The 26387-nt window shown below is 58.5% G+C and overlaps 1 protein-coding gene across 3 annotated transcripts in view; it reads left to right on the top strand.

Annotated features, from left to right (window-relative positions):
- Positions 1-26387, top strand: part of TLN1 (talin 1) — a 51845-nt gene that overhangs the window by 14550 nt on the left and 10908 nt on the right. Inside the window, exons 2-41 of one of the 3 annotated variants that reach the window (XM_077936606.1) lie at positions 4113-4276; positions 4486-4583; positions 4766-4895; positions 5088-5240; positions 5351-5493; positions 6132-6259; positions 6567-6627; positions 6924-7028; positions 7275-7430; positions 9151-9252; positions 9496-9572; positions 9685-9865; positions 10907-11020; positions 11136-11453; positions 12595-12693; positions 12835-12885; positions 13669-13836; positions 14113-14407; positions 14534-14700; positions 15184-15312; positions 15440-15553; positions 16544-16657; positions 16788-16922; positions 17151-17279; positions 17384-17486; positions 17722-17930; positions 18016-18135; positions 19019-19216; positions 19708-19847; positions 20011-20104; positions 20237-20326; positions 20455-20577; positions 20701-20844; positions 21269-21430; positions 22371-22511; positions 22661-22842; positions 22989-23121; positions 24380-24481; positions 25379-25549; positions 25749-25898. In XM_077936606.1, the coding sequence (XP_077792732.1) occupies positions 4147-4276; positions 4486-4583; positions 4766-4895; positions 5088-5240; positions 5351-5493; positions 6132-6259; positions 6567-6627; positions 6924-7028; positions 7275-7430; positions 9151-9252; positions 9496-9572; positions 9685-9865; positions 10907-11020; positions 11136-11453; positions 12595-12693; positions 12835-12885; positions 13669-13836; positions 14113-14407; positions 14534-14700; positions 15184-15312; positions 15440-15553; positions 16544-16657; positions 16788-16922; positions 17151-17279; positions 17384-17486; positions 17722-17930; positions 18016-18135; positions 19019-19216; positions 19708-19847; positions 20011-20104; positions 20237-20326; positions 20455-20577; positions 20701-20844; positions 21269-21430; positions 22371-22511; positions 22661-22842; positions 22989-23121; positions 24380-24481; positions 25379-25549; positions 25749-25898 (5559 nt within the window). In that variant the 5' untranslated portion in view covers positions 4113-4146. Of the gene's footprint in view, positions 1-4109; positions 4277-4485; positions 4584-4765; positions 4896-5087; positions 5241-5350; positions 5494-6131; positions 6260-6566; positions 6628-6923; positions 7029-7274; positions 7431-9150; positions 9253-9495; positions 9573-9684; positions 9866-10906; positions 11021-11135; positions 11454-12594; positions 12694-12834; positions 12886-13668; positions 13837-14112; positions 14408-14533; positions 14701-15183; positions 15313-15439; positions 15554-16543; positions 16658-16787; positions 16923-17150; positions 17280-17383; positions 17487-17721; positions 17931-18015; positions 18136-19018; positions 19217-19707; positions 19848-20010; positions 20105-20236; positions 20327-20454; positions 20578-20700; positions 20845-21268; positions 21431-22370; positions 22512-22660; positions 22843-22988; positions 23122-24379; positions 24482-25378; positions 25550-25748; positions 25899-26387 lie in introns of all 3 variants that reach the window. The other 2 variants (XM_077936607.1, XM_028749552.2) reach the window with 2 other exon arrangements.

Raw genomic sequence — 26387 nt, forward strand, 5'->3', positions numbered from 1 at the left:
CAGCAGCAGCAGGAACTGTGTGGCCAGGCAGGCAGAGGCAGGCAGAATCCTGGCTGCAGAAACTGATCAGAGCGGAGCCTGGGGGCAGCAGGAGGGCCACTGCTTGAGGGCCCTGGGAGGCCCATTTGCTCGGAAGCTGCTTCTTTCCAGTGGTGGAGCACAGCTGGCCAAGACCTGCACAGCCAAGTGAGAGACTTTGGGCGGGGGGGGGGGGGGCTTGTGCTGTTCAGAATTTGGTGCTCACAAGCTGGTTCACAGCCCAGTGAGGCATGGTGCCATGGGGCAAGCAAGCAGGTGAACCCAAAGCAGGCCCCCAAAGGCCTCTGGGGCAGGGGCCCCTGCCAGGCTGGGAGTCCTCTCTGTACACAACTTCGGCCAGGGCAGGAGACCAGTGCATGAGGGAGAGAGTGCCCCCCCTCCTGGCCTGGCAGGGGCCCCTCTGGTGCTTGGAGCAGCTTCCTAGGAGAGGGCAGGATGAAGCTCCCTGGGTTCAGGCACTGGGACACCACAGAGGAGCTGAGCTGGGCAGGCCAGGGGGATCTGGGATCCGCAGCCCCTTCCCCAAACCCAGAGGGTCCCTGTCCTGGTAGGAGCCAGCCAACCCCCCAAACAGTTGGCTTCCCTTGCCAGGCTGCAGCTGCCCACATCCTGTGGTTCTTCAGGTGCTCAGCTGGGCTGGTGGAGATCAGGTGGGCAGAAGGGTTGGTTTAGCCCACCCCAGGAGGGAGCTGGGGTGGATTCCTGACCAGGAGACCTTTGTCTAGACAGCTGAGTCTAAGGCAAGGCTCGCCCACCTTCCTGTCCCCCACCTGCAAGCCACAGGTGGGCATCACACACACAAACACCACAACAAAAGGCACACCACACCCTGTTCTGTTGGCTAGGAATACAGCATGCTTCTTTCCTGCTTAATTTCTGCAAAGGGGGGCACATTGTAGTCACCAGGGAAGGTCTCGGGGCACCAGCACCCACGTAGTTGCCATGTGGGTGACCCCTGGTCTAAGGTGCAGCAGGCAGTTCAGGCAGTGGGTCCAGTTGCGACAGAGCGAAGGTGTCCTGCCAGCAGGTTGGGCGACTGACGTCTCCACCATCCGAGCGGCAAGCAGCAGTGTGGAGATGCCTGGTCACTGTTTTATTCTGGATCCTTTTATTTGATGTTTCAATGTGTTGTAAACCTATAATAATAAATCTCTCTGGGGGAAAAGGCAACTAGACAGCTGTGGTGACCGTAACTGAGGATGAAGGGGTCATTTGAGCTTCTGTCTTTGCATTTAACCCTGCCTTCAGGTGCCCCTTGGCTCACGGGGCCAAGATTTGGCGCCCTTGAGGGCCCTGGAAGGCAGCCAGCAAGGAGGGGCCCTGGGGTCCCTGCCCCTCGAGTGGAAGAGGACCTCCTGTTCAGATGAGCCTTTGACAAGAGGGGACCCAGCCTCGGGGGTCCCTGGAAGAAGTGTCGGGGGGAGTTTGCCAGGATCCTTCTTGGCTGCCTGCCTCCTCCAATCCCCGGGCTCCTCTCAGCCTCTGGGGCGGAGGCACCAATGCTTCTGGCAGCCAGTTGCCGGAACCGGCGACAGGGGAGAGGGATCTGGTGCCCGAGTCCTGCTTGCAGGTTCCCCCCCCCCCAAAGGCACCTGGCTGGCCGCCATGAGAACAGGAGCTGGACTCCGTGCCCCCACCGGCCCGATCTTGCAGGCTCTTCTTCCAGTGAAGCCTGGAGCCACACGCTTCCCTCCTGCGGTTTCTCCGTCATCCTCGCCAGCCACTTTGCCGTATCTCTGGCTCCTTTTTGCCGCAGGGTCTTATCAGCCGGGGCTCCTGGCAGGCTCCCTTCCTCTTGGGCAGCAGGGCTGTCACTCCAGAGCGACTCGCTGTTCCTTCCTGCCAATTCCTGGGGCCGCTGCCTCCCAGCTGCAGGGGCCACTTGCTCCCTCGCCTGCAGAGGCCCCCTGGCTCCCCCACAGCCCACATGGGGGGCTTTGCACCTGCCCTCTGGATCACCACTCCTCCTGCAGCCAGCCAGGCACTTGTAGTGGGGCAGTTTGCCCCGGATGACAACATTTCTGTCTCGCCAAGCTTTTTCTGCAGAATCCGTTCGATTTGGGGTTGGTCATTTGTTCTCCATTTTATTATTTTATAATTATATGGTGCTTTAATGACTTGATTGTGCATTGTCCTTTTTCAAAATGAATTGGTAGTTTGTAAAAATCCACATTATTGCAGCATATACCCTTTAAGGGGTCTGAGCTGGAGGTGGGGGACCAGGAGCAGGACTTCGGGTTCCTGGACTAGGTGGGCACTGGCCAACGATCAAAATCCACCAGGCGCCTTTTGCACCTGGCTATCAGCCGCTTGCGACCAAAGGAAGATGCCCGGGTGCCAGGATGGCGCATGACACCCCCACCATCCAGAGGTGCCTGCCTGGGGATCCTCAGGTCTGGACTATTTCACACACAAGCAACACATCCTCATAGCAGCGTTAGAAACTGGGATACACAGGCTAGGAGCCAAATGGCTCCTGGGATTTGGATTACAGGTACCAAAACAGAATGTTTAATCATTTACATATTTAAAGACAGATGCAACAATTATTTATTCTTTCTTTCTTTCTTTCTTTCTTTCTTTCTTTCTTTCTTTCTTTCTTTCTGCTAGGTGAATCAGGGAGTCTGCAGGATAGCAGCTGATTCGCCCGGCAGCGCAGCAGCAGCAAAAATCAAAGACGTTATTTTATTCCCATGCTCCCCTGCAGACCCCCTGAATCACCCATCCAGTTGCAAAAAAGGGATCCTGTGGATCATCCATGCAGGAGTATGCAGCTGCCCCATGCAGCAATCAAACCTGCAACTTTGGTGTTATCAGGACCACGCTGTAACCCCCTGAGCTATCCTGGCTCTGCATATCCTGTAGAACCAAAAGGCTGACTTTTGAGCCATCTGGCTCAAAAATGGCAACTAGACCTTCCTTTTTGGCAACTGTAACCCTGGTTTAAGGAGCCATTTGGCGCCTAGCTTATATATCTTGAGTTTCTAACACTGCACAAAATTGAGGAGGGCCTTGGTTGGAGCTTGAACTGCCCTGTTTCCTGGAACTGCTACCCTTCCTTCCTTCCTTCCTTCCTTCCTTCAGTTCAGGGTGACTTGTGTTGGGAACCCAGGTAGCTTGTGTTGGGTCCAGCTCCGTCTTGCACTTTTGCCAAACCGCCTTTATAATCAAGGGAAACCCAGCATTGCTCAGCACCTGAAGGAGTCCCTGCAAACAAAAATAGAGGGAGGGACGATGCTCTGACTTTCTGCCCTCTTCCGTTCTCCCCACTCCCATCCCGCACTGGAGCTTCTTCGCTTGCCTTGGCCTGGTGGCCTGACCAGCTTGCAGCCAGGGGCCTGCGTGGTGGCGCTCGCACCCCTGGCGGGCAAATTTTTGCGATTGGTGCGATTGTTGTCGTGAAAATCTGCCCACTGATCGCGCAAATAAGCCTAGTGATCAGCCTGGCACCCCCAGCAGGCGGCGCTCGCATCCCTGGCGAGTTTTATGTGATCGGTGGTCGGATTTCCACGATCAGCAGGCGGCACTGCCTGGCACCCCTGGCGGGCACTGCTCACAATCCTGGCTGCAACAGCCGGGGGTGCAAGCACTGCCCACCGAGCAGCCGGGGGTGCCAGCGCCACTCACCAATTGTGAAAATCCGACCACTGATCCTGCAAATACACCTGGCGGCATAGGGATGGCATGGGGCGACACAGCACAGGGACAGCACTGGATGCCGAGTGCCCCATCCTATCCCTATGGGCACTGCACCACACACCTATGGGCAGTTTGCCCTGCCCCTGGGCACACCACCGCAGGTGCCCGAGAGGCTTCCTCCGCCGCTGCCTGCGGCTTCACTGAACCTCAGGCTCAGCTGTAAAAAGTCAAGTGGGATTCTACCTTGCCTGGCCCTTGTGGGGGGAAGAGTGGATGCCCACCCGAGTGGGCTTGGAGCCATTGAATGGCCGAGCTGGAAGGAACCCCTGTCAGTTGACTAACCTTTGCTCCAGCGAGTGCTTCCTGGCTGAAGGGACTTGTGGCCTCTCCGGGGGTCTTGCTCACCAGCGCTGTGGCCCCTCTTTGCCCCGCAGGTGAAGCAGGAGTGGGGACCCCCCAGCCGCCACCATGGTTGCCTTATCCCTCAAGATCAGCATTGGCAACGTGGTGAAGACGATGCAGTTTGAGCCGTCCACCATGGTGTACGACGCCTGCCGCATGATCCGGGAGCGAGTTCCGGAGGCGCAGATGGGCCAGCGTAAGTCAGAGGGGCAGGGGGGTTGGGTAGCTGATATGGGGGGGGGGCTTGAGTGTCTTCTCAGCTGCATCTCTTCACATCAGGCAAGCGAGGGGGGGCATCTGCAGAGGCAGGTCCTCAGGCCCAAGCGCAGGGGGGCCGGGGGGGGGGGGCGGGCCTGGACCTGCCCTTTGGCCTGTCCTGGGAGAGTCTTTCCTGCTCTTTTCCAGCCACCGACTTTGGCCTCTTCCTGTCGGACGAAGATCCCAAGAAGGGCATCTGGCTGGAATCTGGGAAGGCCCTGGACTACTACATGCTCCGCAATGGGGTGCGTCCCCCCTCCTTCCTTCCCCGCCTGGGTTGTCCCCTGGCCGCCCCCTCCCTTGCCAGGCGGGCCTCTCCTCCTTTGCTTGGCCCCCTCTTTCCCCTCCCCTGCCCCCCACTCTGGGTTGCCTCCCCCCCAATTTCTCTCCTCTGGCCCTCTCTGATGCCCCCCCTACAACGTTCCAGGATACCTTGGAGTACAAGAAGAAGCAGAGGCCCCTGAAGATCCGGATGCTGGATGGGACAGTCAAAACGGTCATGGTGGACGACTCCAAGACTGTCACAGACATACTCATGACCATTTGCGCCAGAATCGGTGAGGGGGGGGGGGCTTGATCCAGGGAGGGAGGGAGAGAGAAGGTCTCTCTACCCCCAACACAGAGACACTTGTCTTGCTCTGCAGAAGGCAAGAGGGAGGCCCTTCTCTGGGAATGTTTCCCAGTCTGGTGGGACTGACCTCTCTCCCCCCCACCCACACTCTTGACCCGGGGGTCTCCTCGCTTGGCAGGCATCACAAACTACGACGAGTACTCTCTGGTGCGGGAAATTGTGGAGGAGAAGAAGGAGGAGCAGACGGGGACCCTCAAGAAGGACAAGACGCTCCTGCGGGATGAGAAGAAGATGGAGAAGCTCAAGCAGAAACTCCACACGGACGATGAGTGTAAGTGGGTGGGGTGGGGGGACGACCCACGAGGTTCCGGGAGCAGCGGGGCTGGCTGGATGCTCTCCTTCCCCCTGCCTCCCCTCCCAATGTTCTCTGCGCCCCCACAGTGAACTGGCTGGACCACGGGCGCACCCTCCGAGAGCAGGGCATCGATGACAGCGAGACCCTCCTCCTGCGACGGAAGTTCTTCTACTCGGACCAAAATGTGGATTCGCGGGATCCTGTGCAGCTCAACCTGCTCTATGTGCAGGTACTCTTCCCGTCACACAACCCTGCAAGCCTCGGGCATTGTCCTAACCCCAGTTTACCTATGAAACCCCCTCACCCCACATGCGGCCGCTCAGGGGGACGGGCCCCGCCATAGATGCCACATCAGCCCCACTTTCTGCGTTTGTAAGCATTTGATCATTTAGTGTGGCAGCACCTGCCCTCTGGAACTCCCTGCCTCTTGATATCAAGCAGGTGCCTTTGCTTTGCACATATTTGCGCTTGCTAAAAACATTCTTGTGTAGACACCCCCCCCCCGATGCTTAGAAAGTAGAAGTGGAGTTCTAACCTGTTTTAGTATTTTTATTTTCTGTAAGCTTTGAACTCAATTTTAATGTTTTCTCTTTTTATTAACTGCTTTGAGGTTACTGGATTTTTTGTTTTTCTTTTTTACAATCAAGCAGTGTATGAAATTTGTGAAATAAAATAAATAACCCCCAAGGTACACCTGGCAGGTGCCATGAAGGTTGGGTTGGTGGAGTGGGCAGCAGGTCTCTCCTCCCCCCCCCAGCCCAAAATCCTGGTGTAGAGGGTGGGAGGGATGGGCCCATTAAGGAGATATGAATGAACTGTGAATTAATTCAGGAGAATGACTTCCCTGTGCCCCGCCCCCTTCTTCAGGCCCGTGACGACATCCTGAACGGCTCCCACCCCGTCTCCTTCGACAAGGCCTGTGAGTTTGCGGGATTCCAGTGCCAGATCCAGTTTGGCCCCCACAATGAGCAGAAGCACAAGGCAGGATTCTTAGAGTGAGTGCCCCTGCCGGTCTCTGCCCGCTTGGCGTGGGCTTCGCAGCGGAGCGCCAGGGGAAACTGGGTCACAGGGTGCCATGCAGAAGCGAGTGGCCTTCCCTTCCTGGGAGGTTTTCAAGTCGAGGTTGGACAGCCGTCCACCAGGAGTTCTTCACTGCACTTCCCAACATTTGGGCAAGGCCTCCTTGCGCTGGGCAGGACTGCCCCCCCCCCAAGGGATGAGTTTGGGTTGGGCAGCAAAGGTTTGGGCTTCTTCCTTGCTCCCCCTCCCCTCATGCCCCCTCCTCTACTCCCCCTTTTCCAGCCTCAAGGACTTTCTGCCCAAGGAGTACATCAAGCAGAAAGGCGAGCGCAAGATTTTCATGGTGAGTGGAAGCCGGGGGGGGGGGGGGACTGGCTGCAACCAGGGACCCCTTGGACCTCCAGGGGAAGGGGGCTCACAGGGGACACTCCTCCCCCTCCACCGATAAGTGGGCTTGGGGGTGGGGCACACCTGGCAAAATATCTGCTTTTGACAGGATCTGCTGCCCATATCCCAGAGGACCCCCTGTGGGGACTGGGACGCCTCTGCTGTGTGGGGCGGCTCTGGCGGGAGAGGGGGGCCCTTTCCCTGGGGGTGGGAGGAGCAGAAGAGTGACCCCCCCCTTTGTTCTGCCCTCAGGCCCACAAGAACTGCGGCAACATGAGCGAGATTGAGGCGAAGGTCCGCTACGTGAAGCTGGCCCGATCCCTCAAGACCTACGGGGTCTCCTTCTTCCTGGTCAAGGTGAGGGGGGCCCTGCCCCATCTCATTGCCCTATCGGGGGGCAGGGTGCTCGGGGAGCCCCCTGCCTCCATCTGAGGTGGGGCTGTTGCACCCTTGGCTCTTCTACGCCTCGCAGGGGGGCGGGGGGGCTCTCCTGCAAGTTCACCCCTTGAGGTGAGCACAGTGGCTCTGGGGTGGCTGGTGCCCCCTTGGTGCAGGGGGAGCTGTGGGCTCCCCTTGGGCCTGACCCACGTGTTCCCCCTGCAGGAGAAGATGAAGGGCAAGAACAAGCTAGTCCCCCGCCTGCTGGGCATCACCAAGGAATGTGTCATGCGGGTGGACGAGAAGACCAAGGAGGTCATACAGGAGTGGAACCTCACCAACATCAAGCGCTGGGCCGCCTCCCCCAAGAGCTTCACGCTGGTAAGCCTTCCTCCTCCTTCCTCTTCCTCCCCCCGCCATCTCCAACTCTCTTGGCCCCCTCCCCGGGTGTCGGCAGAAGGGGGCTGCCTGGGGCCGCGTCCTGCAAGCAGAGGGAGGGCTGAGCAACAGCCGGTTTTCAACATCGTGCTGCATCACCAGCTGAACATCGCAATAGACAATGTCTGGAATGAGGACGGAGCTGTGCAGGGCCTTCTCGGTGGTGGTGCCCTCCCTGTGGGACACCTTCCCTTCGGATGTCAAGGAGATAAAGAATTGCACAACTTTTAGAAGACATCTGAAGGCAGCCCTGTATCGGGAGGCTTTTAACGCTTGATGTTTTTATTATGCTTCATCATCATCGTTTTATTTGCCGCTGTCAGCCGCCTTTCCATAGTTAAAACAATGCTCAGAAAAATCTAGGTGTGAGGCTGCTCAGTCCCCCAGCTGGTCGGGCAGAGACCGCGGGTCCCTGCGGAATAAAGGAAGGAGTCCAGCCACCAACTGGAGCAAATAGCTGTAGACCAAAGTTTATTGCGCAACAGGTGCAAAGAGGAATTTTGAACCCCGAGGACAAAGACTTTTAGAACTTCCCCACCATATCCCAGAGTACAGTTCGTACAGCATCATTGCTACATCACTGACATATCACAAAAGGGAGGGGTAGACAGGGGTTACACTAGTTTAACCTTGGCAAACCTGTCCAGACGAGTCCTTGGTACAAGATTAGCCTAAGCAGACATGGCAGGGCAAGACTCAGGTATAGGATTAGCATAGACAAATACCTCTGAAGTCCCACCACCCAAAGTACAATAGAACTTCCTTTGCATGTCTGGCCCCTTGGCAAGTTTGGTGATGGGATTAGGCTTTCCTTGGCCAACAATCAGCTCAGCAATTGTCACCTCTGGGCACTTCCTGGAGTCCTTTTTCAAGGGAAAAATAGCTTTCGAATGGAGGAAACTGGCAAAGGAGCTGATTTTATATGATTGTTAAAGCTAGGTAACTTCCCTGAGCTGTCAAGTTGAAAGGATACATTCAGGCATAATATTTGGAACATTTAACTTTAAAGATGTGCCCCCACCCCCATAATTTCTGCAACAATATCAATCACAATTTAAAATGACATGGGGAAAAAATAAAAGCAATTTAAAAAGAAAACAAAAACAAAAATGGAGGCCTCTCTGCCCAGCAGCCGTGGCAGCAGCAGCAGTCCTTTATGGAGCCAGCCAGGCCCCGTCCCCAGCCAGGGGGAGAGGAGCAGGCTCCCAGCAGCTCACACGCTCTTTTGAGTTACAGATAGGTAGCCGTGTTGGTCTGCCATAGTCAAAACAAAAAAATTTCCTTCCAGTAGCACCTTAAAGACCAACTAAGTTAGTTCTTGGTATGAGCTTTCGTGTGCATGCACACTTCTTCAGATTCTTCAGTGTATCTGAAGAAGTGTGCATGCACACGAAAGCTCATACCAAGAACTAACTTAGTTGGTCTTTAAGGTGCTACTGGAAGGATTTTTTTTTTGTTTTGACTCTCTTTTTAGATATTCTGTAAGCTACCCAGAGTGGCTGGGGAAACCTAGTCAGACGAGTGGGCCATCATCATCATCATCTGGCTTTACAGTTTTCCCCACCTTGTGGCTGCCCTACAGTGGCCATGGGGGAGAGAGAGAGAGAGTGAGTGAGAGAGAGAGAGAGAGAGAGAGAGACACCTTTTTCCTTTCCTCTTGCAGGACTTTGGGGATTACCAGGACGGCTACTACTCTGTCCAGACGACGGAGGGGGAGCAGATTGCCCAGCTCATTGCCGGCTACATTGACATCATCCTGAAGAAGGTGAGGCTGTGGGGAGGCAGGGAGAGGGGCGCCCTCCTCAGGCGTGGCGTCTGCCTGGGCACGCGGGAGGACAAGGCCAAGCTGGCACTGCAGGGTGCTGGCCGAGGGGAAGGATGACCCCCACCAGGAGGGTGGGCTGCCTTGCCCTGGCGGTGCTGGGCGGCTCTTCCGCCCCCTGTGCCCCATGGCCGCCTTTGTCTGTGGGTGGCGGAGTCATTGCCTGCCCCCTTCTCTGCCCCGCAGAAAAAGAGCAAAGACCACTTTGGCTTGGAGGGGGACGAGGAATCGACCATGCTGGAGGAGTCCGTCTCCCCCAAAAAGTAAGTCTGGAGGGAGAGGAGGGCTTTGGGGGTGGGGGGTGGGGCTGCCGCTGGCCGGAGTGGGGGTGCTTCTTCTCTCCTCCTTCCCTCCCTCCCTCCGCTTGCCTCGCAGGTCCACCGTCCTCCAGCAGCAGTTCAACCAGGTCAACAAGGCTGAGACGGGCTCCCTGGCCCTGCCGGGCATCATCCGCCTGGGCGCCGGCGGGCCGGAGAACTTCCAGGTGGGCACCATGCCCCAGGCCCAGCAGCAGATCACCAGCGGGCAGATGCACCGCGGGCACATGCCCCCCCTGGTAAGGAGCCCTTCCCTCTCCCCTCCGCTCCCACGGGGGCCACCAGAAGCACGAAGAGCACGGAGTGGCTGCCTGTCTGGGATGCTTTAGTTCCTGCCTTGCAGGGGGTTGGGCTAGATGACCACAAGGGGTCCCGTCCACCTCTACAAGTCAATGATTCACAGAGTCCTCTTCCCTCTGGGCCTGTTTGCACCCGTGGCTGCTGCTAGGGAGTGGTCAGGGCCGGATTGACGTAGAAGCTAAACAAGCTATAGCTTAGGGCCCCACTCTCTTGGGGGGGCGCAAAAAAATTAAAGGAAAAAAACAACTGGATGTCCATTTCCAAAATATAAGATAAAAAACAAATGAAATAAAACCTACATACCGTTTTTTGTGTTGTGTAGGCTCCTATGATGTAAATCATGGGCCCCACCTGCTCCCTCAAATATCACTGCTTTGCTCTTTTCTATATATAGGAGGCCTACATTCTGATATTTATAATTATTAGTAGTTTGCATCATATGCAGTATTTACACCTATTATTTTTTCATATTATAGCAAGTTCCTAGAGACTAGATTTTGAGTCTTTGTAAATTGTGTTTCAAAAGGAACTTTTGTTGTTGCCAAATGCCAATGTGTTTGCGTTGTTAAGTTTGTTATGAATAAAAAGTCATTTTTAGTTAGAGCTTAATAATTATTTCACTATTAATATACTTCTTTTTAATTCTATTTCACTATTAATATGCACCTTTTAATTGTATTTCAATTCAACAATTCCTTGGATAAAACACATATTTTGTTATGTGCAAATGACTTGAGATACCTATTGGGTCCATAAATGACAGCGACAATTTGTTGTTGACAAAGGACAGCTGGACATAGAAAGGAGCTGAGAGCCCTGGGAGTGGTGCTTATGTAGCCCCACCCCCATTGCAGCCCACGGGTGCCCCTCCCCACCCAGGGGCTCTCTGCTTGCCCCCCTCCTTTGAGGGGCTCTTGGGCTCCAGGAGAGGGCCAGGCTGTGCCCCCTTCTTCTTCTTCTCCTCCTCCTCCTCCTTGCAGACCTCGGCCCAGCAGGCCTTGACGGGCACCATCCTCTCCAGCATGCAGGCGGTCCACGCTGCCCAGTCCAACCTGGAGGACTTTGACACGCTGCCCCCCATGGGCCAGGACGCGGTGAGTGGGGCTGGCCAAGGGAAGGGGCCCTTGGGGGCGACTGCGTACCCTCCGGGGGGGAGCCTCCCATGTGGAGTCCTGGAATAACGACCCCCTTTCCTTCCCCCCCCCCCAGGCCTCCAAAGCCTGGCGCAAGAACAAGATGGACGAGTCGAAGCATGAGATCCACTCCCAGGTGGACGCCATCACGGCCGGCACGGCTTCCGTGGTCAACCTGACGGCGGGCGACCCGGCCGAGACGGACTACACGGCCGTGGGCTGCGCCGTCACCACCATCTCCTCCAACCTGACGGAGATGTCCAAGGGGGTCAAGCTGTTGGCCGCCCTCATGGAGGACGAGGGGGGCAACGGCAGGCAGCTCTTGCAGGCGGCCAAGAACCTGGCGGGGGCCGTCTCTGAGCTGCTGAAGACCGCGCAGCCCTCCAGCGCAGAGGTGAGCCTGGCCGCTTGGCTCCAGGGAAAAGCTCCTCTTCAGTGCAATTCCTGCCTTGCAGGGGCTGGATTAGGCAACCCTCTGGGTCCCACCCCCCCCCACTCCTCAGGCCTGTGGTTTTATACTTGTATTACGCAATCTCATTTTTTTAAAAAAAAGATCAAAGTGGTTTCAAAACATACTGTATTTTTCCATGTATAAGACAAGGTTATTTTGTTTTAAAATTATGCTTAAAATTTGGGGTCGTCATACACAGAGAGTGGAGAGGTGGGACGGGCAGTTGGTGGCTGCCGCGAGCAGTAGATTGTCAGCAGAATTTTTGCATGGGATTGGTGGTTGCGGCAAGGTCCGCTGGCTGTTGGCTGCTGCAGCAGTTGTGCAAGCACTTGGCACTTGCTTTCAGCGAGCGTGCATACGATTGATGGCTCTATCAATGTGTGTGCGATTGGCTGTGGCAGTTCTGCAGCTGAGCAATTTTTGGCAACCCCCCCCCCTTAAAAAAAGCTCATCAAGTCTGGGCAATCTTCCCTCATTTTCTCAATTTGGAGGCGTCTTATACATGAAAAAATACGGTTTGTTGTTGTTTGGTCGTGTCCGACTCTTTGTGACCCCATATATGCACATTAAAATCACAGCAATATTTAAAACCGCAGCTCAATTAACTTCTACAGAAAACATTTTTTGCAAATGTCTTTAGAAGCCTGGCGGCGCTGAAAGGTTCTCAGCCACCATGTCAGGGTTAATGTGCTGGAGACCCCCTTGAGAGGCCGCCTTGACCCTCCTACACCCAGGAGAGCCCTGCGCTCTGCAGGGGGTTGGACTAGATGACCCTGGGGTCCCTTCAAACTCTATGATGCAGTGATTCTCCATCGAGCCTCCATGGACCCCAGAAACCTCCACATTAACTCTGAGCGGGGCCTTCCATGTGGCTGCCTCAATTCTGAGGGACAGCGTTCCTCTAGAGAGGCAACAGGCACCCAACTCTGCCCACTTTCTGGAAGCAACGGGAGCCCTTTGTTCTGTGACAGCCATTCCCAGCTGGACAAAGGGGACTTTACCACGAGGGTCTGCCTGTTCGAGGTTAGGTCTTGTGGGTTGCCTTCAGGGGCTGCCCCTAACCTCTAGCCCTTTCCTCCTCCAGCCGCGGCAGAACCTTTTGCAAGCTGCAGGCGCCGTGGGGCAGACGAGTGGGGAGCTGCTGCAGCAGATCGGGGAGAGCGATGCCGACCCCCATTTCCAGGTGAGTGGCAAGTGGGAGTCCTCTGGGGCACACCTGGCGGGGGACAGCCTGGCGCAGGCCGCCTGCCCTCTGGCACAGGATGGGCAGTGGGGGTGGCGCTTGGGCCCAGTAACCTCTCTTGTCTTGTGGATTCGTGTGCAGATGGTGGAGAGCCGGCGCCCTCGGACCCTGTCCGCCCCTGACCCCAAGACGGTAAAGGGCCTGAGCCCAGCAGGGGCTGTGCTCTCTGGGGCAGAGCCCTCCTCTGCGCTGCTGCCAATCAGTGGGGCTCGCTGGCCAAGGGGCTTGGGGCAAGCTCTTGCTCTCGCTGGCGCATGCTCGGCTCCCCCTGTTGCAGGAGCCTTGGCCCCTCCAGTTGGTGGGATGGCTCTGACCCACAAGCCAGGAAGCCCCCAAGATCACCGGCCAGAGGAGCCAAGATTTGGCAGGACCCCCAGGAGGCTGCCTGTGGGACTCTTCGCCACATGGCATGGTAGCAAAGTCAGCAGGGATCTCTGTTGGTAGAGCAGCTGGCGCTGCCAAATCTCCCCACAAATGCCAGAGAACCCTGCCAGCCTCCTGGCGCTGGGCCTGCATCAGGGCAGGCGGCCTGGAGGCTCCTTCTGCCCTAGTGCCCCATGTGGGGTCTTGGCTGCTTTGGCAGCAGGGGAATCCGAGCATCTTCTCTCCCCGCTCCCGGTCCTTGTGGTGGGGGGCTGTGGGCGCTTCCTCTTGGTGACGGGTTTGGTGCGCGGTGCTCTCTGCGCCTGTGATTGAGGCCAGAGAGGGTGGTGGTTGGGGGGGGGTCTTGGGGGGGGGGCTGAGTGCCGCAGGAGCATGGTGGGGTGAGGTTTGTGCAGGCAGAGTCGGAAGAAGGATTGTCTCACCTGCGGCAGGAGAGCCTGGAAGGGCCCTCCTTGCCCGGCTCGGGTTTCCCTGCTGAATGTTTCATGAGCGCAACCAGCCAATGCCGCCTCTCCCCCCCCCCCCCGACAGGACATGCTGATGCAGCTGGCGAAGGCCGTGGCCAGTGCCGCTGCCGCCTTGGTCCTGAAGGCCAAGAACGTGGCCCAGAAGACGGAGGACTCGGTGCTGCAGACGCAGGTCATTGCTGCCGCTACACAGTGCGCCCTCTCCACCTCCCAGCTGGTGGCTTGCACCAAGGTGAGCAGCAGACCCTGAGCACCCACCCCTGGCACCCTGGCCCCGCTCAGGGTCTGGGGCAGCAACTGGCCTTGGCCCCTTCCTCTTCCAGGAAACACATGCCTTGGCATCGGGGCACTGTTTGGGCTTCCATTTGGAGAAGGCCCTCCTTTGAGGAGCACAAGCTGGCCCCTGCCAAAGGGTGGCTTCTTAGTCTTGTGGGTGGTGGGGCTGGGGCAGGCTGGGCCAGTGCTCTGACCGCCCTGTGCCTTGCCCATTCCTCCTCCTCCTTGGCAGGTGGTGGCGCCCACCATCAGCTCGCCCGTCTGCCAGGAGCAGCTGGTGGAAGCTGGCAAGCTGGTGGCCAAGTCGGTGGAGAGCTGTGTGGACGCGTCTCAGGCGGCCACGGGCGACGAGCAGCTGCTGAAGCAGGTGGGGGTGGCGGCCACGGCCGTGACGCAGGCCCTCAACGACCTGCTGGAGCACATCAAGCAGCATGCCACGGGCGGGCAGCCCATCGGCCGCTACGACCAGGCCACCGACACCATCCTCAACGTCACGGAGAACATCTTCAGCTCCATGGGAGATGCGGGTGAGTGGACCTTGGGGGGAGGGACCACTTGGGGTCCATGGAGCCACGTGGGCGGGAGGGATGGCTGAGGGTGTCTGAGGGTCCGTCTGTGGGGCTGGCCCTCACCTCTCCCCTCCTCCTCCCCAGGGGAAATGGTGCGTCAGGCCCGCATCCTGGCTCAAGCCACCTCCGACCTGGTGAACGCCATCAAGGCTGATGCCGAAGGGGAGACGGACCTGGAGAACTCGCGCAAACTGCTGAGTGCAGCCAAGATCCTGGCCGATGCCACGGCCAAGATGGTGGAGGCAGCCAAGGTGTGGCGTCGGTGGAGGGACTGGGCGGATGGGGGGGAAGCCTGCCTGGCAGGGGGCGAGGTGGAGGGGTCAGAATTGGCTTCTGGCAGTGGAGGGAGGGTGCAGGTGCTGTGGCCATGGAGAGCCTCCCCCGCCCTGGATTGGTCCCCCTTCTTTGGGAAGCAACAACTGAGTGCCACGTCTGTGCCCACAGTGATGCCCTCCTTGCTGCATCCCATTTCAGGGAGGGGGTTGTCCACTTCCCCCGGGTGATGCCCTCTCATCCTGTCCTCATGCCCTCTGGTGCCAGCCACATACGTTTCCTGGGAGCTGCACCAGGCGAGAGCCGGCCGGTGCCCCTTGCCAGTGTCCCCCTGGGCGCCTGGCGGGAACCTCACTGGTGCCTCTGCGCCCGCTCCCTGCTCCTGGTCCCCATGAGGTGGTGGTGGGTAGCCTGGCGGGGGCCATTCTGACCAGCCTCCCCTCCTGCTCCCTGCCCACCAGGGGGCTGCAGCCCACCCAGACAGCGAGGAGCAGCAGCAGCGCCTGCGGGAGGCGGCCGAGGGCCTGCGCATGGCCACCAACGCAGCCGCCCAGAACGCCATCAAGAAGAAGCTGGTGCACCGGCTGGAGGTTAGTGCTGCAAGTGACGTGTGTGTGTGTGTGTGTGCCCATGCCCGTCGCTTGTCATGGCCTGGCCGGCTGGGCAGAGCGAGGGGCCTTCCTGGCCTCACCCCGTCCCCACTTTCTCTCTCCCCAGCATGCAGCCAAGCAAGCAGCGGCCGCCGCCACCCAAACCATTGCAGCCGCCCAGCATGCAGCCACCACCAACAAGAACCCGGCTGCCCACCAGCAGCTGGTGCAGAGCTGCAAGGTGAGGGGGAGGGAGGGAGGGAGGGAGGGAGGGAGGGAGAGAGGGGAGGGCTGGGCTTGCCCCCCCCCCCGGCTTCAGTGTGGGTGTCTGGCGGGGGGGGGGGGGGTGAGAGGCCATTCCAACCTCTCATTGTTGCTGTTGGGACCATTGCTATTATTTAAATGTATATGCCGCTCTTCATCCAAAGATCATAGGTCAGGTTGCAGCACAGAAACACACAGTGCGTAACACAATTATTTTAATAACAATACTGATAGCGATATCAATAACCATAACATGACATTATGTTAGCCGTCATACATTCATTCATTTGACAGAGGAGGCTGCTGCCAAGTAAATAAATAAAGGCAGCCACGTTTAGGGAAGTTTTTAGCATTTGGTGTTTTATTGCTTTTTTATTATTATTATTGTTGTTGTTGTTAATATTCTGTTGGGAGTCGCCCAGAGTGAGTGGGGTATAAATACAGTGGTGCCTCGCAAGACGAAAATAATCCGTTCCGCGAGTCTCTTCGTCTAGCGGTTTTTTCGTCTTGCGAAGCAACCCTATTAGCGGATTAGCGCTATTAGTGGTTTAGCGGCTTAGCGGCTTAGAAAAAAGGGGTGAAAGCGGGGGAAAATCGCAAGACTCGCAAGACGTTTTCGTCTTGCAAAGCAAGCCCATAGGGAAAATCGTCTTGCGAAGCAACTCAAAAACGGAAAACCCTTTCGTCTAGCGGGTTTTTCGTCTTGCGGGGCACCACTGTAATATATTATTATTATTATTATTATTATTATTATTATTATTATTATTATTAATTAATGAATGGCTGCTATCCCATTGATCAGAAACACAAGTACTTCCTACTATGGGCGCCACTTGCTTCCTTGAGGGGTTGGTGGGCTCACCCCCTGAGCCCCAGAGGCTCTCCTGGCACCTCTGGGGCAAGAAGGACCCAGGACGCGGTTCAGATGGAGGCCCCCCAACCGTCTCTTTCTCCCGCCCTCCTCCAGGTGGTGGCGGACCAGATCCCCATGCTGGTCCAGGGTGTCCGGGGGAGCCAGTCGCAGCCTGACAGCCCCAGCGCCCAGCTGGCTCTCATTGCTGCCAGCCAGAACTTCCTGCAGGTGAGGGGATGGGCAGCGGAGGGCGCCCACGGGGCGAGGAGGCGGTTGTGTGGGCAACCCAGCGTGGGGGGCTCCTCAGGATTGGGGGCTCCTCGTGGTCACCACTCTCCTTTCCCTCCCCCCGCTGCAGCCCGGCGGGAAGATGGTGGCCGCGGCCAAGGCCACAGTGCCCACCATCTCGGACCAGGCCTCTGCCATGCAGCTCAGCCAGTGTGCCAAGAACCTGGCAGCCGCCTTGGCCGAACTTCGCACGGCAGCACAGAAGGTAAGGAGGAGCAGCCGTCAAGCCCCCTGCCCTCTTCACAGCCATGGCCCCTTCTTCTTCTTCTCTTGTGGCCATTGGTTCTCTGTGGGGTGAAGGGGACCTCCCTCCCCACAGATCTTCTGCCAGTCTTCTATGCTAAAGCCCTCAGTGTGGGACGGTGGCAGGGGCTGGGGGCTGGGGGTGATGTGTGGCGCCCCCTGGGGGTGACACCCTCCTGTTCCATGGCAGGCACAAGAGGCCTGCGGCCCCCTGGAGATCGACTCGGCCCTCAGCTTGGTGCAGAGCCTGGAGAGGGACTTGCAGGAAGCCCAGACGGCGGCCAGAGAGGGCAAGCTGAAGCCTCTTCCGGGAGAGACGGTGAGCAGAGGAGGGCGTGGGGGGTCAGAAGGGGTGGGGTGGGCACAGCAGGCACAGGGGGGAGGTGGGGACACGGGGGCCTGCTGACTCTGTGTATCCTGCAGATGGAGAAGAGCGCCCAGGACCTGGGGAACAGCACCAAGGCCGTCAGCTCTGCCATCGCCCAGCTGCTGGGAGAGGTTGCCCAGGGCAACGAAAACTACACAGGTACTCCTCCGTGCCCCCCCAACCCCCTCCCCACCAGCAGCCTCCATTGCTCCTCCCCCTAGCTGTTGCTATGCATAGTTCAGGAGACATCCCTCTCTTCCTCCTGGGTCTGGATTGGACCCACCCTCCTCCTCTTCCTCCTCACCCCCTCTTGGGGAGGGAGCGTCCTTGCCTGGGGGGCTGTCCTGGCCAGCCTGGTTGGGCTGACGCTGCCCTCTCCCCCTGCCTCCCCCAGGGATTGCTGCCCGCGATGTGGCCCATGCGCTGCGCTCCCTGAGCCAAGCTGCCCGCGGGGTGGCTGCCAGCTCGGAGGAGCCGCAGGTCCAGGCCGCCATGCTGGAGTGCGCAGGCGACGTCATGGACAAGGCCGGCAACCTGATAGAGGAGGCTCGCAAGGCCGTGGCCAAGCCGGGAGACCCCGAGAGCCAGCAGCGCTTGGCGCAGGTGAGCCCTCGGCCTGGCGTGGGGGCCGCGGGTGGGGTGGGGGTAGTGGCTCTCCCCACTGAGCCGCTCTGCCCTCTCCCGGCAGGTGGCCAAGGCCGTCTCTCAGGCTCTCAACCGCTGTGTCAACTGCCTTCCTGGCCAACGGGATGTGGACGCCGCCATTCGCACGGTGGGCGAGGCCAGCAAGAGGCTCCTGGCTGACTCGGTGAGCCCCTTCCCTTCTCTCTCTGGCTTGGCGGGAGGAGGGGAGGGCATCCCCTCTGGGGGGGCCTGGGCCCTCGAGGAGGCCTGTCTCCTGGCCCCTCGGCTCTGGGACCAGTTTAGCAAACGGAGGGGCCCTTGTGCAACCCAGGGCAGCCTGTCTGCCCACCCTCCTCTGGGATGCAGTTATCCCTCCCCTTTTAAAATGGCACAACACACCCCGACAGTCGCACCACGTCTCGCTCATGGCTCTAGGGCTGCCCCATTGACTGCCTCTGCGTTATAATAATGATTTATTATTTATACCCTGCCCATCTGGCTGGGTTTCCCCAGCATTAGTGATCCTGCAGAGCAAAACCCCATCAGTTACTTAAAGCATTTCTGTCCTGCTCCTTGTTGTCAAAGCCATTCTGGGGCAGGATACAAATTGTAGAGTCAGAAGGGTCACCCAGGGCTCATCTAGTCCAACCTCCTGCAGTGCAGGAATTACAGCTAGAGAATCCCCGACCGGCAACCGTGGGATTTCTGCTTTAAAACCTCCAACGAGGGAGAATCTGGCCCCTTCTTCCCAGTCGTCCGTCCTGCTGTCCCATGGATACAAGAAAACATTAATTCATGTCCATGAAAGGAGCGGTACAAATATCAGCACAGAGAGCAGCAGATCCATTCCAGCCAAGTAGTACCTGGGCAGGTGGACCTGACTCTTGCTTTTATCCCTGGTCCAAGTGAAGCCCAGGGCTTGCATCTGAAGAGGGAAGAGGTGCTGCTGTAATTCATTCTGGCCAATAGGCAGTGTCTCTTTGCATGTCAAGGGAGCGGGGGACGGGGCATAGCCCTCTTGTGAGTCCCATGCCTGAAGCTGACTCTCGTTCCCTCCCGCCCTCCAGTTCCCCCCCAGTGGCAAAAACTTCCAGGAGGCCCAGAGTCACCTGAACCAGGCAGCTGCTGGCCTCAACCAGTCGGCCACGGAGCTGGTGCAGGCGTCTCGCGGGACCCCCCAGGACCTGGCCAAGGCCTCCGGCAAGTTCGGCCAAGACTTCAACGAGTTCCTGCAGGCCGGTGTGGAGATGGCCGGCCAGTCGCCGGTAAGAGACCCCTTGCGGAGGGAGGGCTGTACGCAGGGGGCAAATTGAACCTGTGTGTGTGCGTGGTGCAGTGGGGTTAGAGAGGGACTCGGGTGGGCAGTGCCAGGGGACCATCTTCCCCGGAGGGACGGGCTCTGGAAGAAGGGCAGGCTGCTCAGTCAGGGCTCTGCCAAAATGTCCATTTGCCTGGAGGGTAAGGCGGGGAGTCTCACTCTGCTCCTCCATTCAGGCTCAGCACCTGGCTGGATTGGGCCTGGGAGCCCTGACAGCTCCCTAGTAAAACAGCAGATTGGCTTTATGTGGCTTTTCTACTGTAGTAAAGAAAGCAGGTGCAGGCGCTGAGTGGAGGGTCCCCTCGTCCCAAGGAACGAGCCAATGCCAAGCTGGTTGGCTGGAGTGGGGCTCTTGGGTGAATGCGAGGCCCCCTGGCCCTGGCCTGGGGCGGATGCCGAGTGACCCCTCCTTCTGCCTCCCTCCCTTTCTCCCCACAGTCCAGGGAAGCCCAGGCCCAGGTGGTCTCCAACCTGAAGAGCATCTCCATGTCGTCCAGCAAGCTCCTGCTGGCCGCCAAGGCCCTCTCTGCCGACCCTGCGGCCCCCAACCTCAAGAACCAGCTGGCAGCCGCTGCCAGGTAGGGGCTCCCTCCTGGAGGGGGGCGAGGGAGGGGAATGAGAGTAGGGAAGACTGCTTTGTGTTGTCTCTTGGCTGTGGAAGCTCCTTCCCGGAGTGGCTGGCTCTCGTTCCTGTGCCTGGGGGGCACAGGGGGGGCTCATGGGCTGCCTCTGTCCTTGCAGGGCCGTGACGGACAGCATCAACCAGCTGATCACCATGTGCACCCAGCAAGCGCCCGGCCAGAAGGAGTGCGACAACGCCCTGCGGGAGCTGGAGGTAGCCTCCTGCGCAGCGAGGGGGGCGGGGGCTGCTGTGGGGGGGCCACAGCCTGCCAGGCGGGAGGGGAGTCTCTAGGAGGGGCCTGTAGTGGTGGTGGGGGAGCCCTGAGCTGCCTTTCCCCCTCCCCAGACGGTGCGAGAGCTGCTGGAGAATCCCACGCAGGCCGTCAACGACATGTCGTACTTCAACTGCCTGGACAGTGTCATGGAGAACTCCAAGGTGAGCAGCCAGGGGGTGCCTCTCTTTTGGGGGGCGGGCAGTGGCTGCTTTCTGTGACCCCAGCCCTGGGGGGCTCTGCTTCCCCTCCCAGGCCTGGCACCCACCCTTTCCCCTTCCTGTTTCTGCAGGTTCTGGGGGAAGCCATGGCCGGCATCTCCCAGAATGCCAAGAACAGCAAGCTGCCCGAGTTTGGCGACTCCATCAGCACCGCCTCCAAGGCCCTCTGCGGCTTCACGGAAGCGGCTGCCCAGGTAGGGAGGCCACGGGAAATGGGGGGGTGGGGGGGCCTCTCCTTCTGGGGTGCAGGGAGAGCGTCTGGCTGCTCCATTGCTCACCCACCCCACACCTCTCGCTTCTCTTCCTTCTGCTCCCAGGCCGCCTACCTGGTTGGCGTCTCGGACCCCAATAGCCAGGCAGGACAGCAAGGCCTGGTGGACCCCACCCAGTTTGCAAGAGCCAACCAAGCCATCCAGATGGCCTGCCAGAACCTGATTGACCCGGCTTGCACCCAGTCCCAGGTGAGCCCTTGGGTGGCGCATCACCCAAGCTGTGCAAGGGAGCCATGGGGTGGGGGTGTGTGGAGCACAGCCAGAGCCCCTCGTGAGGCATGTGTGTGTGTGTTGCTGGTTTAGTCCTTTGTCAGGGAGAAAGTCCCGCAAGGGGCCAGGATGGAAGCCAGCAACAGGCCCAAGTCCAGCTGCATATATTGACGGTGCCGTAAGGAAGGAGGCACCTCGGACTGGGAGGTTGGAGACCTGCTGTGGTGGCGAGGCTTCAGCCAAAAGTGGGGAAGGAAGGAAGGGTTTTCCTGTGCCCTGTGCCACCAGTCTCCACATGCCCGTCTCCCGGGGCCAGGCAGGAGGACTTGAAAGCCCCCCACCTCCCTGGCTACCGTCCACCTGCCATGGCCTAACGTGGAGGACCCTCCCCTGCCTCCCACAGGTCCTCTCAGCCGCCACCATTGTGGCCAAGCACACCTCTGCCCTCTGCAACACCTGCCGACTGGCCTCATCTCGCACCGCCAACCCAGTGGCCAAGCGCCAGTTTGTCCAGTCTGCCAAGGAGGTGGCCAACAGCACCGCCAACCTGGTCAAGACCATCAAGGTACTTGATTGACAGGTGTCGGGGCACGTGGGTGGGATGACACTGTGATGAGCCTGGGAAGGGGGAAGCCCTCCCTCTCTCTCTCTCTCTCTCTCTCTCTCTCTCTCTCTCTCTCTCTCTCTCTTCCCCTCTAAATCTTTTTCTCTTTTCTCCCTCTCTTTCTCTCCCTCTTTCTTTTGTGTTCTCTCTCCCCCACCCCATCTCTTTCTCTTTCTCAACCTCTTTTTCTCCCCCCCCCCCTCACTCTGGTCAAGGGCAAGCATTGGTGAGGCAGCCCCTCCCTGGCCTTGCTCTTCCACCACCAGCTCCCAAGGGAAATCTCCCCCCATTTCCCCACGCAGAGCAAGGGCTCCCTGCTCCAGTCTCGGGGGTCCAGCCCTTGAAGCGGCGTGGGGAGCCAGTCTTGAGCCAGGGGCTGGAGCTCTGGAAGGGGGCTTTGGGGCTGTGATACAGGGTGGAAAGTGGTCCTTCATCCTTTGCATGAGGACTAGTGATTAGAGATTAGATCATTACCTTCATGAACACAAAAATGAAAGAGAAAAGCCTCAGAGCCAGGCTGGAGAATTTGCTGGTGCAGCCGCTGGACGTCAAAGGAGGCTCATTTCTGTTGCTGCGCCAGTAGATTCGCCTGCCAGGAATGGAGCTGCTGGCTGAGCAATCCCAGAAGTATTTGGCATCTGACAAAAAGCAGATTCAGGGGAGGGGCGGCGCTGGCTGGAGCTGAAGGATTCGACCCAAAGGGTCTGGTTCTTCTCCCCCGCCAGCCTAGACCAAACTGCCTGGCCTTGCTCATGGGGAGCTCAGGGGATTCTGTTCCTGGAGGAGCTGCTGGAGTGGGGAGTCCACCTTGGTAGCCCCACGTCCTCTTGGGCCGTGGGCTTAATCCATGGGGAGGAAGCCCAAGGGCCAGTGCTGCCCGTCCCTCTGTCCTTCCCTGCAGGCTCTGGACGGGGCTTTCACCCCAGAGAACCGGGAGCGCTGCCGCGAGGCCACTTCCCCCCTCATTGAGGCCGTGGACAACCTGACCGCCTTTGCCTCCAACCCAGAGTTTGCCACCGTTCCTGCTCAGATCAGCCCAGAGGTAAGTCAGGCCCTGGTGGGGAGATATTTCCTCTGCTGCCAAGGGCAGCATCCTTTGGGGGGAGCAGGGAGTTAGACTTGGTGGGGGGCTGTGCCCCCACTTGCTTGCCAGCTTCCCCTTGACCACCTGGCGCTCCCCCCACCCTGCAGGGGCGCAGAGCCATGGAGCCCATCATCTCCTCTGCCAAGACCATGCTGGAGAGCTCCGCCGGCCTCATCCAGACAGCTCGCTCTCTGGCCGTCAACCCAAAGGACCCGCCCAAGTGGTCAGTGCTGGCCGGACACTCGCGGACCGTCTCCGACTCCATCAAGAAGCTCATCACCAACATGAGGTGAGAACCACAGCGGCCGGGTGGGGGTGCTGGGTGCCTGCCATGCCTTCCCGTGCTGCCAGGGCTGTGCCAGGGGGAGGGAGTCGGCCGCTCTGGGTGTTTGGTGGGTGCAGCCACGCTGATGGTCTCCCCCCCCCCCCCGGCAGAGACAAGGCTCCTGGCCAGCAGGAGTGCGACGAGGCCATTGAGCTGCTGACCAAGTGCATTCGGGACGTGGACCAGGCATCCTTGGCAGCCATCAGCCAGCAGTTGGCGCCTCGCGAGGGCATCTCTCAGGAGGTGAGTGAGTGAGCGAGCGAGTAATCATCATAATCATTTATTATTTATATCCTGCCCATCCAGCTGGGTTTCCCCAGCCACTCTGGGCAGCTTCCAACAAAATATTAAAAATACATTAAAACACCAGTCATTAAAAGCTTTCCTAAACAGGGCTGCCTTCAGATGTCATCTGGTGGGAGGGTGTTCCACAGAACAGGCACCACCACCGAGAAGGCCCTCTGCCTGGTTCCCTGTAATCTCGGTTCTTGCAGGGGGGGAACCACCAGAAGGCCCTCGGAGCTGGACCTCAGTGTCCGGGCAGACCGATGGGGATGGACAAAACAAAACAAATTCCTTCCAGTAGCACCTTAAAGACCAACTAAGTTAGTTCTTGGTATGAGCTTTCGTGTGCATGCACACTTCTTCAGATGGGGATGGAGACGCTCCTTCAGGTCTACTGGGCCTTTGAGGCCATTTAGGGCTTTAAAGGTCCGCACCAACACTTTGAATTGTGCTCGGAAACATACTGGAAGCCAATGTAGATCTTTCAAGACTGGCCTTATTTGGTCTTGGCGGCCACTTCCAGTCACCAGTTAGCTGCCGCATTCTAGATTAATTGTAGTTTCTGAGTCACCTTCAAAGGTAGCCCCAGGTAGAGCGCATGGCAGTAGTCCAAGCGGGAGATAACCAGAGCATGCACCACTCTGGCAAGACAGTCCGCGGGCAGGTAGGGTCTCATCCTGCGTACCAGATGGAGCTGGTAGACAGCTGCCCTGGACACAGAATTAACCTCCATGGACAGCTGTGTGTCCAGAATGACTCCCAGGCGGCACACCTGGTCCTTCAGGGGCACAGTTACCCCATTCAGGACCAGGGAGTCCCCCACACCTGCCTGCCCCCGTCCCCCCAAAAGAGTACTTCTGTCTTGTCAGGATTCAACCTCCATCCGTTAGCCGCCATCTAGGATGCCAGTGGGGGGCAGGAGACCAGTCATTGGAATAGGAAACATCCTTTCACTGGTGAAAAAGGGGCCCACAGCCCACGTGGGACAAATCCTGCCCAGTCCCTTTGCCATGCCTTCAACACCTTCCCAGTCAGGATCTGCCCCCGTGTGCCGGAGGGCTTGCTGGGCTCTAGTGTTTGTGGGGGGGGGGACTTGTGGGGCTCTGACTCTGAGCAGCTGGGTCTTCCCCGCCCACGGCATCAGGCGGGTGGGCTTCGTGCCCCTTCCCCAGATGGGCCTGCCAGGAACTCTCCCTCCCTCCCTTCTCCCTCGCAGGCCTTGCACAACCAGATGCTCACGGCCGTCCAGGAGATCAACAACCTCATTGAGCCGGTGGCTGGGGCAGCGCGAGCCGAGGCCTCCCAGCTGGGGCACAAGGTGAGAGGATGGGGGGCCGGCGGGGGGGGGCAGGGATGGGGGGGGCTGGAAGAAGGCAGAGCCAAGGGCTGCCTAACGAGAGTTGCTGGTGCGGAAGGGCCAGAGCAGCTGCCAGGCAGGCAGAAGGTCCCTGCTTCCGCCCCACCTGCCTGAATCCCTGCAGAGCCACTGCTGCCAGCCTGTGCAGGAAGCCCTGCGCCAGAGGAGCCAGTGGCCTGGCTTGGGCTCTTCCTGTGAGGGATGGTGGCATATTTGGAGTGGGGAAGAATACCAGCAAGCAAAGGGGAGGCCTTGGACCTCTGGTGCCAGAGAGGGAGCTTCTGTGGGCCTGGGATTCTGGAAGGAGCTGCAGGCGGGAGAGCGAAGGGCAGTCCAGCTGCCCTGGCATTGAGGGCGAGGCCTCAGGTGTGGCCAGAGATCTCTTCCCCAGCATCTCTGGCGTACCTGAGGCTTTGCCTTCAATGCCGTGGCAACCAGGCTGATGAGCAAAGCAGCAAACTCAGTCCAGAAGGGGTGCTTGGCCCCTGACGCTCACTGGGGAGATCTCCTGCCCTCCTTGGCATAGAGTGGCATGCCAGGGGTTCACCTGGCAGACTCTTCAGGCCACTGAAGGGAAGTGCCAGAGCAGCCCCTTTGCCTCTCCTTCCTCCTCCTCTGCCTCCCTCCTTACGGTTCTCCTCTTCTGCTGAGGTTTTGCTCATTGTGACTGAATCACACGGCAAAAGCCATGGGGGGCGTCCTCTCCAGGACGTGGCCCTCTTCTGCACCCAGGGTGCCTAAGGCAGGAGCTGCAGGAGGGCTGGCCCCCCAGGCACTGTGTGCCCCCTGCCAGGGAGACTGGGATTTTGCTTCTGCCCCCCCCCCTGCCCCGTTCACCTGCCCCTTCTCTCCCTCCAGGTCTCTCAGCTGGCTCAGTACTTTCAGCCACTGGTTCTGGCGGCCGTGGGGGCTGCTTCCAAGACCCTCAACAGCCAGCAGCAGATGAACCTCCTGGACCAGACCAAGACGCTGGCAGAGTCAGCCCTTCAGATGCTCTACACGGCCAAGGAGGCCGGAGGGAACCCCAAGGTGCCAGCTGGGTGGGGGCAGGGAGAGGGAGGCTGATATGGCTCTGCCCTTCCCAGAGGGGCCTGCCGGGCAGGTGGGGAGCGCCACACCAGTGTCTGCTCAAGTGGGGAGTGGCAGAGAGCCTTCACCTGTGGATGATGAGCATCGAGGCGCTTCTGAGAGAGCAGGTGATGCATCGCCTTCTCCCCCCCCCCCACAGCAAGCAGCCCACACGCAGGAAGCCCTTGAGGAGTCTGCGCAGATGATGAAGGAGGCCGTGGAGGACCTGACGGCCACCCTGAACGAGGCGGCCAGCGCAGCAGGCGTGGTTGGCGGCATGGTGGACTCCATCACTCAAGCCATCAATCAGGTGTGACTCCTTCCCCAGAGCGCAACTCCCCCTTTGACTTTTAATGCCCCCCCCCCAAAGGCCTCAGGAGGGGAGAAGGCAGGGAGGTCTGCCCCCCCCCCCCCGTCCCACGAAGGACTGTTTCTTTGGCTGCAGTTTTCTGCTTCCCACAAAAATGTTCTTTGTCCCACTCCACCGCAGCGGAATTTTACATAATTGCCTAATTACACTACAGTTGAGGATTAGGGGGAATGTTATCAATTGTGTATCATTTGCAGACTGAAAAGTGTAGCAAAAGCAAATCCTGATTGTGTTTGCTGCATTCACATTAAGATTTTTATTTGAAGATTTCATAATATGGTGAGATGTAGAAAACTAACGTAAATAAAAGCAGAAACGAAAACAGCTACCAGAGCAAGAAAGAAAGAAACAGGAAGAAAGGAAAGAAAGAAAGAGAAAAAGGAAAGCAAAGGAAAAGAGAGAGAAAGCGAAAAGATACAATTAAAAAAG

The sequence above is a fragment of the Podarcis muralis genome, chromosome 11 (genome assembly GCF_964188315.1).
Source record: "Podarcis muralis chromosome 11, rPodMur119.hap1.1, whole genome shotgun sequence".
In the NCBI taxonomy this organism is placed as follows: Eukaryota; Metazoa; Chordata; class Lepidosauria; order Squamata; family Lacertidae; genus Podarcis; species Podarcis muralis.